Raw genomic sequence first — 8,794 nt, 5'->3', positions numbered from 1 at the left:
TGTCTATAGACATGGATTAGGTACATAATATGCATTCTCAATAATTGATAAATGACTTGCTAGAAATTGAATGTATGCATTTCCAGTACCAAAAGTCCATGTAAATTGGTTTAGTGAGATGACAATAAAACTGCATCAATAATATATGTGTCTCGTCTGAGAGTGGTGAGAGATTACAAATCTGGAAGTCAGGTGAAGGAACTAGTTAGAACTTAAATGTGATCCAGATTTGGTAATAAATTTGATACCCTTCATAAAATTCAGTGTCCTACTGTCATCTTCCTACATATCGAAAGAGAGGATGAAAGAAAATGTAGGATGATTTGGAAACTTCGATGTGTCTGTTTCATTATATTGAGACCCTAATGAGCTTTGTTCTAGGTCTTTGCTGAAGAAAGAAACCTCATTCTAGGGCTTGCCTTGGCTCTTGACAGTTGTTACTTCTCAGTTTTCATGCTCAACTGTCTCCCCCTTCATAGCAGTTAACGAGTTCTTATCAGTACTTTTAGATATGTGTTATTGCTGTTTGAAAGGTGATTTTATAGTCTTATCTTGGTCATTTGATGACACTTGAATAAATTCCATTGTAAAGTCAGTTTGTTGATCCATTTACCAGATTTAGCATTCTACTGCAGAGAATGACCATTCTCTTTTGGATGCTTCTTGTTTGGAGTCTAGAGGTGTGCATATTAAGGCAATTAAGGACATGTACGGTGGAGCCAAGACTTTGGTAAGAATGGTGGGAAGTGACTCACCCGTCCATGATGTGGTTGCACCAGGGATCAACCTTTAGTCCGTTATTTGACTTGGTGATGGAGAATTGACACAACATATTCAAGGGGGTGTTCTGTGGGGTATATTATTTGCAGAATCAAGGAAATAGAGAGATTGACAATGATGTTGCTCATCGTATTGAAGCTGGGTGGATGAAATGGAGACTTGTGTCCGGGGTACTCTGTGATACAAATGTGTCACCAAGCTTTAAAGATAAGTCTACAGAGTGGTGGTTAGACCTGCTCTATGCTATGGGGCATACTAGGAGAAACAAGATTAAAATGAAGTTATACAGGACAAGGTTGGAGTGGCCTTAGTGGGGGGAGAGGGAGGGAGAATCAGAAAAGAAAGAAGAGAAAAAGGGAGGGGGTGGGGAGGCAAAGGAGAGAAATTTATGGTTCTCTTTTCTCCGTATCTTTGATCATTTTTTAAAGTTTTTTCTCTTCTATTTTCTTCTGATTGTAGTTTTCTTTTTGCGGAAAGTTATCACATCCACGTGCCATGTAAGTGTGAATAGCATGCACTTTAGCCACATCAACTAAAAGTAACACCACATAAGTGTGGACACTAGTTAGAATTGTTTATTATGAGTGGTTTTACTAAGTAGAAGTGGTTTAGTTGGATAAAGTTCAAATACGAGGGCTGATCTTGCAAAATTGTGTTTGTTGGAATGCCACTTTTATAAAGACTAACACATGTTTTAAGCGCCTAAACTATGTGACCATTCATATGTGATTCTGATTTGATTGAGTTGAACAAAGCGCGTGAAAAACAAGGTTGTAAGTAGTGTCAGTTTTGGTGAAATAACTGCTCCAACCGACACAAACACATCATCCTTCTTTCTTTTCCACCACTCGAGACCATCTTTTTCTTCCACCATTTTTGAATTCCACTATTATTGTACTCCATGTCTCCCCTAAATTTTGTTGCCTAACCTTCCCATTCCTACTTCTACTTTGTAACAATTGGGATTTTGAGGGAGATATCAAAGTAATGGTGAGATTGAGGAGATGGGTAGGACAAGTCTTGCCAATAAGGTTACAGAGAGAGTGATGAGCGGAACTTGGATTGGGTTTGATGCAGTTTTTATCGGTAGTTTCTCTAGGAGCTTGGTTTAACTTTCTATACGAAATAGAGGAGCACGGGTTGAATGTGAATTCCCAACCTGGGGTCTTCTATGTGAAGTCAAATTCATCAGAAGTGCCAGGATGGGTGGATATGATTTGTCTCTACAGATGAAGTATAATAATAGCTGATTCTATCCAAACATTTGTGTGCACTCTTGCAATTTTATCTTTGATAAAACCATGGATATAGAAACATACATGAGGTTTGTTTTAGGGTAAACCAAACCTATGCATTAAGCCAAAGTGGAGGAGGACATTCTAGTTTTCCATGTGTGTTGGAGTTGTTGAGACACAAGTGAAGACATGTCTCAACAAGTCTTGACAACTTCTAGGTCTAATTTTTATTTGAGTTCTAACCCAGCTTATTTGACCGTTGATCAAGGTGAATATTTCACGCAAGCAAGTGAAAAAGGCTTTTCAGCAAGTGCTTTCCAGAAATATGAAGATACTAGTCAACCAATATCACAGAGTAATGATTGCCGACTTATGTGTCGTCAATGTCAGCACTTCAAAGTAATTGGAGAATTGTGCTTGATGTGGACGAGGTTGAGTTTCGCCTAGTTACTTCTTCCTTCTTTGGTTGTCAAAAAAAAAAAAGAATTGTGCTTGATGTGAACGGCATGGAAACACGTGAAATCTTCAGATGTTCTATAGCTTTTCATATCCTCTCTCACCATCTTCACCGGAATCTTGAATTTTCATCACTTCTCTTTCTAGCTTTATTTTTTTTGTGGGTTGCAGTTTTTACCTTGCCAGCATTTGTTTTGGTTTTAGGTGGACTGAAGAAGATGGTTTGCCTTGATTTTATCTGATGGGTATCACATCAGGGTAAATGAGAAACACACAGGATTAAAGGCGTGTAAAACATTTTGGTTTGAGTTAAGGTGTTTAAGTAGGAACTCTTGGAGTCAAGGGAGCAGCATTACAAGATCCTGCGTGTGGAGTTGTTAATGCATTTTGGTAACATGCATGTTCATTAGAAAGAGGCACAAAGTACTGAAAAGAGGCACTATAGTCTTCAGAACTGTTACCTAAAAGGATACTATAACAAACACAACAACAACAACAACAACTACAGGCTCAGTGTATTCCCACAAAGTGAGGTCTGGGGAAGCTAAGATGTACGCAGTCCATACCACTACATCCGAAGAAGTAGAGGAACTGTTTCCGATAGACCCCCGGCTCAAGTCGGAGAATAGTACGCCAAGCTCGTAAAGAAACATGTAACAGGAAAAGATGGCATACAGAAACAAGACATAATAGAGATAATTATCAAAGTACGAAAAAGAGAAGTACGAGCAATTCGAAATAAGAAATAAGCACTAGGACACTACCTAGTAGAAACCTACATTCACAAACCAGAGGCTCCTCCTCAAGGACACAGTCCTAGTAACAAACAAACACTCACCCACCCCACCCAAACTCACCTGGCTAAAGGCCCCTACTCAAGGATACAAGAGTAAATTTACTGCCCGGCTACCCAATCGATCTCCTAACACCTTGCCACAATCCACACACTCACCCTAACCTTCTACCCTAATTCGCAACCTCCACACCTTCCTGTTTAGGGTCATGTCCTTAGTAAGCTGCAGCTGCTTCATGTCATGTCTAATCACCTCCCTCCAGTACTTCTTCGGCCTACCTCTACTCCTCCTAAAGCCATCCAAAGCTAGCCTCTCACACCTCCGAATCGGGGCATCCGTGCTCCTCCTCATCACATGCCCAAACCATCTCAACCTTCCTTCTCGCATCTTATTCTCCACCGAAGCCACTCTCACCTTCTCTCAGATCGTCTCATTCCTAACTCTATCCCCTCTAGTAAGTCCACACATCCAACGCAACATTCTCATTTTCGCCACCTTCAATCTTTGGATGTGAGAGTACTTGACTGGCCAACACTCCATTCGATATAGCATGGCCAAACGGACTGACACTCTGTAGAATTTGCCTTTAAGCTTAAAGGGAACCTTTTTATCACACAACACTTCGGAGGCGAGCTTCCACTTCATCCACCCTGTTCCAATACGTTTAGAGACATCTTCATCAATCTCGCCATTCCTCTGAATCATAGACCCAAGATACTTAACACTATCCCTCTTACAAACATCCTATGAATCTAACCTCACCACCGTTTCGTCCTCCTGACTCGCGTCACTAAACTTGCATTCCAAATACTCTGTCTTAGATCTACTCAACCTGAGCCCCTTAGACTCGAGGGTTTACCTCCAAACCTTCAGTTTCTCATTCACACTCCCCACGTCTCATCAATCAACACTACATCGTCTGCAAATTACATACACCAAGGCACCTCACCTTGAATACTCCGCGTCAACACGTCCATTACTAACGCAAAAAAAAAAGGGCTAAGAGTCGATCCCTGATGCAATCCCGTCTCGACCGAAAAAATGCCCTGAGTCACCTCCCGCCGTCCTCACCCGAGTCTTCCCTCCATCATACATGTCCTTAATAACTCTAATGTACGCCACCGGAACATCTCACCTCCAAGCATCTCCAAAGAATGTCCCTAGGGACTTTGTCATACGCCTTCTCCAAGTTGATGACCACCATGTGCAAATCCCTCTTCCTTTCCCTGTACTACTATACCAATCTTCTCACCAGGTGGATTGCCTCTGTCGTCGAGTGACTCGGCATAAAACCAAACTAATTCTCCGAAATGGACACGACCCTCCTCAATCTCCGTTCGACCACTCTCTCCCAAATCTTCATAGTGTGACTCAACAGCTTAATACCCTTATAGTTGTTGCAACTTTGAACATCGCCCTTGTTTTTGTATAATGGGATCATCGTACTCCATCTCCAAGCCTCAGACATTCTCGCAGTCTTGAAAATGACATTAAACAAATTAATCGACCACCTTAAACCCCCACCACCAGCATACTTTCAAAAATCCACTGAAATCTCGTCGGCCCCATCGCCCTACCCCTCCGCATCCTACGAATAGCCTCTATGACCTCAACGTTAAAATGTCTACAGTAACTTAAGTCACGGCTCTCCTCTGAGTGCTCCAGCTCCCCTAAGACAATGCCTCTGTCCCCCTCGTCGTTTAAAAGTCTATGAAAATACTCCTGCCATCTCTTCTTGATGTGAACATCCTCCACTAAAACTATTTTGTTCTCCCCCTTAATATACACTTCACTTGATCGAGGTCCCGACCCCTCATCTCCCTAGCCTTAGCAAGCCTATACAACCTTTTTTTCCCGTCTTTCTTCTCTAACCCCACATACAAGCTCTCAAACGCTGTTGTCTTAGCAGCCGTAACTGCTAACGTAGCCTCTTTCCTTGTCACTTTGTAAGCCTTCCTATTCACCCGCTTCTTCTCTTCGTCTTTACTCTCAATCATCTTAACATATGCCCCCTTCTTAGTCTCCACTTTCTTAACTTCTTCATTCCACCAGCAGTCCCTTGTGTCGGCCTGTCCGACCCCTCGAAACACCCAACACCTCTCTAGCCGTCTCCTTGATACAGCTGACAGCCTTATCCCACATACCATCCACGTCCCCCTCCCCCACTCCCACGCCCTCATTCCCGCCACCTTCTCCCCTATCTCCAGCGCAGTGACTGGCGTCAAGCCACCCTACTTAGTTCTAGGTTGACCCTCTCCGACCCTCCTTTTTCTGCTCTTCTTGATAAACAAGTCCATCATCAGAAGCCTGTGCTGAGTCGAAAGATGCTCACTCGAAATGACTTTACAGTCCTTACATAAAACCCTATCCCCCTTCCTAAGCAGCAGAAAGTCAACCTGAGTCTTGGCTAAAGCGCTTCGAAAGGTAATCAGGTGATCCTCCTCCTTCGGAAAGCTCGAATTCACAACCACCAACCCAAAGGCCCTCGCAAAATCCAACAGGACAACCCCCTCACCATTTCTATCGACGAAACCAAAACCTCCATGCACATCGTCATAACCTCCCGGAATAGCCCCAGTGGAGAAAAAGGATACTATAACAATGGAGAAAAATATTATTGCATTGTGTATTTACATAATTACATCGAAATATTTATAGACACTACATTACAATCCTTTTCTAAGTAGGATTTTATATACTATTCCTATTCCTATTCATATTTTAACACTCCCCCTCTAACTGGTGCATACAAGTCATATGTACCTAGCTTGTTACAAATGTAATTAATACGAGGACATGTGAGGGACTTGGTGAAGATATCTGTAAGTTGATCACTTGGCTTCACAAATTTTGTAACAATCTCTTGAGAGTATCTTTTCTCTGGAAAAGTGACAATCAATCTCTATATGTTTAGTCCTCTCATGAAACACTTGATTTGATGCGATATGAAGGGCTGCTTGATTATCACACACAAGTTTCATCTTATCGGTTTCTCCAAATCTTAGTTCTGCGTGTCCAATTTCATGACAAAATTCCAATCTGATTGAGATTTTTAGGAACGACCTCCTCCTTGCCGATTCCACATAGGCTGAGATGTTCATTTTTCTATGGTTTGAGATGTAAGAATAGAGGAGTCAACGGTGGGTGATACTTTGTGGCTGGGAGGCGCAACAAGATGAAACAGACGAGAGAATAACTCATCCATTGTAGGACCCGTGGGACTAACTAAAATCTGATCACGTACCGAATCATCGGCTGTAGAAAGTCCAGCATGTGTAAGAACTAAAAACATCTGTATGTGCTTTTGTTGTTTTTCCACATCGATAGTGACGGGCATCAATGTAACAGATTCTTCCATGACTGCTTGTACTTGTCCCAAGTAGACATATTAGATTCTTGTTTCTTCAAGTTGGTCATTCTAGATATCACATCAGATATATGAGATATTAGCGTATAAAGTACGAGCCTTTTCCCAAAACTAAATAACATGTTTGGAATGGGCGAAACAAGGGCGTCAACTTGTAATCAATAGATCGCCATAAGAGACTACATAATTGAGTGTCAAATATATCCCATTATTCTTTGGCTTTTGCATTCGCGCTAGATTCTGCCTTTTCATCTACCACACCAGACTTGATTTGGGCATCTTGACTGTTGCATCACAACTCAATTGAGGAAGCCCGTGCTAAATAATTTGAACTTCCCATTGATGGTTCGGAAGTAATCATAGGACTTGAATTATATTTTTGGAGCCAAAAATATCATACCCAAAAAACATATAGGTTTTTTAACTTGAAAACACCAAGAAACAAAATCTGGATTTCTGATATTGCTAAAAATTCGTCGGGGAAAAAAAGTGAAGTTGCCGGAATTAGGGTTCCGACGATCGGAATCTAAAAAATTTGGTGGAATTTGAAAAAAAGAAAATGGTGGGAGGTCAGAATAGCTGGGTGACCCTAACAGAAAAGGAACAACTCAAAAATTCAACCGAAGAAGAGTTCACGCGCCGGCGTGTGACAAAGATCTCGTCGGAATAAAGAAATTTTGGCAGGCGCATGGGAGCGCATGGCTTGTATTTTTCGATGGTTTTGGTTGGTTTTTTTGTCGCATGTGCTTTCCAATCCTCTTGGTGGTGTTGTATTTTGCACAACCCACAAAACAGATAATGACACAAATCAGTCACCGGAAATTGACGCACAGTGACTGAGTTTTCTTTTTCTGAAGTTTTTCACCAATTCTCTGATACCATGTGAGAAATAATGGAGAAGCATATTATTGAATTGTGTGTGTGTACATAATTACATCAACATCCTTTTCTAGGTAAGATTTTCTATACTGTTTCTATTTTTACTCATATTCTAAAATCCCAAGATGAAGGTAGCAAGACTGAGATAGATCTGTAAAGAGGAGGTGCGCGGAGACACGAGTAAGGAGGTGTGAGATTTTGGCTACTGCAAGTTCTAGAAGAGGTAGAGATAGGCCAAAGAAGAACCAGATGAGGTGATCAGACAAGACATGACGCATCTTCAACTTACGGAGCACATGATCCTAGACAGGAATGGTTTGAAGGTCGGAAATTAGGGTAGAAAGGTAGTAGGTTTATCATATGAGGGAGAAGCAGGGAACTAGAGTCTCCTCTTCTCCGTATTTAGTAGTTTATTTAGTATTCACATTGTATTTTTTTCTTCATTTTTACTACAGGTTATTTCAATTGATCAGTATGTTTTGCTATTTTGCTGTCTTTTTTTCCTTAATATCCTGCTTTCATTGCATTTTTTTTGAGCCGAGGGTCTAATGGAAACAACCTCTTTACCCCACAAGGGTAGCACCAGACCCTACTTGTGGAATTACACTGGGTTTGTTGTTTTAATATGTACTCATGTTTTTACCTCTGCTTCTTCTCCAGGTTTATTTCCTTGATGGTGAGGCCATTTCAGAGGTGATTATACACTACTTTAGGATCCTAAGTCCGAGGAGGAGGAGAACCATTCTTCAGTATTTCCTGTTTGGTGGAACAGTTGCATCTATTCTTATCTTCGCCCGGGTTTTCCTTCTTTTATTGTGAGGTAGAATATCATCATATCGTACTGCTCGTAGAGGTGGAGCTTCTAGACATATTTTCCCCCTCCGCAGGTTTGGAAATCGAGGTGCACCAAGTTGGACCAGACACCACGGTTATTAAAAAAAGATTGATCAACGTGGTAAACTGCTTTTAGTCAGTTTTAGTTCGAGTAATAGGAATGTATGTTAGCATACGTACTGATACAAAAGATATCTACTCACCTACGGCTGGCACTGCCTCCTTTGTATCTTTTGTTTAATTGATGAAGTTTAATCTTCTAGACCCTAAAAAAGACAGATGTACGTGGTGAATGTTTTTTTTTTGTGCCTCCGTCCGACTCTCCGTCCACAAAAAGAGAGGAAAGCTCCATTTTTCTCGTCATTGAGTCAATTTTGGTCCTGTAAAAAATGTTTACTATGCGCCAACTTTTTCTTAAGCTCTCTTTTTTGCTTGTGTTGGCCGCTTTG

General features: G+C 41.2%; 1 protein-coding gene across 1 annotated transcript in view; it reads left to right on the top strand.

The window, feature by feature from the left end:
• The window catches only part of LOC107877204 (membrane-bound transcription factor site-2 protease homolog), a gene marked incomplete in the record, with an annotated part of 34,295 nt that extends 25,640 nt beyond the window's left edge, over window positions 1–8,655 (top strand). The window contains 1 exon segment of the mRNA XM_047406800.1: window positions 8,172–8,655. Coding sequence (XP_047262756.1) covers window positions 8,172–8,330 — 159 coding nt within the window.
• Between the last annotated feature and the right edge of the window lie 139 nt (window positions 8,656–8,794).

The sequence above is a fragment of the Capsicum annuum genome, chromosome 1 (genome assembly GCF_002878395.1).
Source record: "Capsicum annuum cultivar UCD-10X-F1 chromosome 1, UCD10Xv1.1, whole genome shotgun sequence".
Classification (NCBI taxonomy): Eukaryota; Viridiplantae; Streptophyta; class Magnoliopsida; order Solanales; family Solanaceae; genus Capsicum; species Capsicum annuum.
Note: the sequence above shows the minus strand (reverse complement) of the source record. Positions and strands in the feature narration are given on the sequence as shown.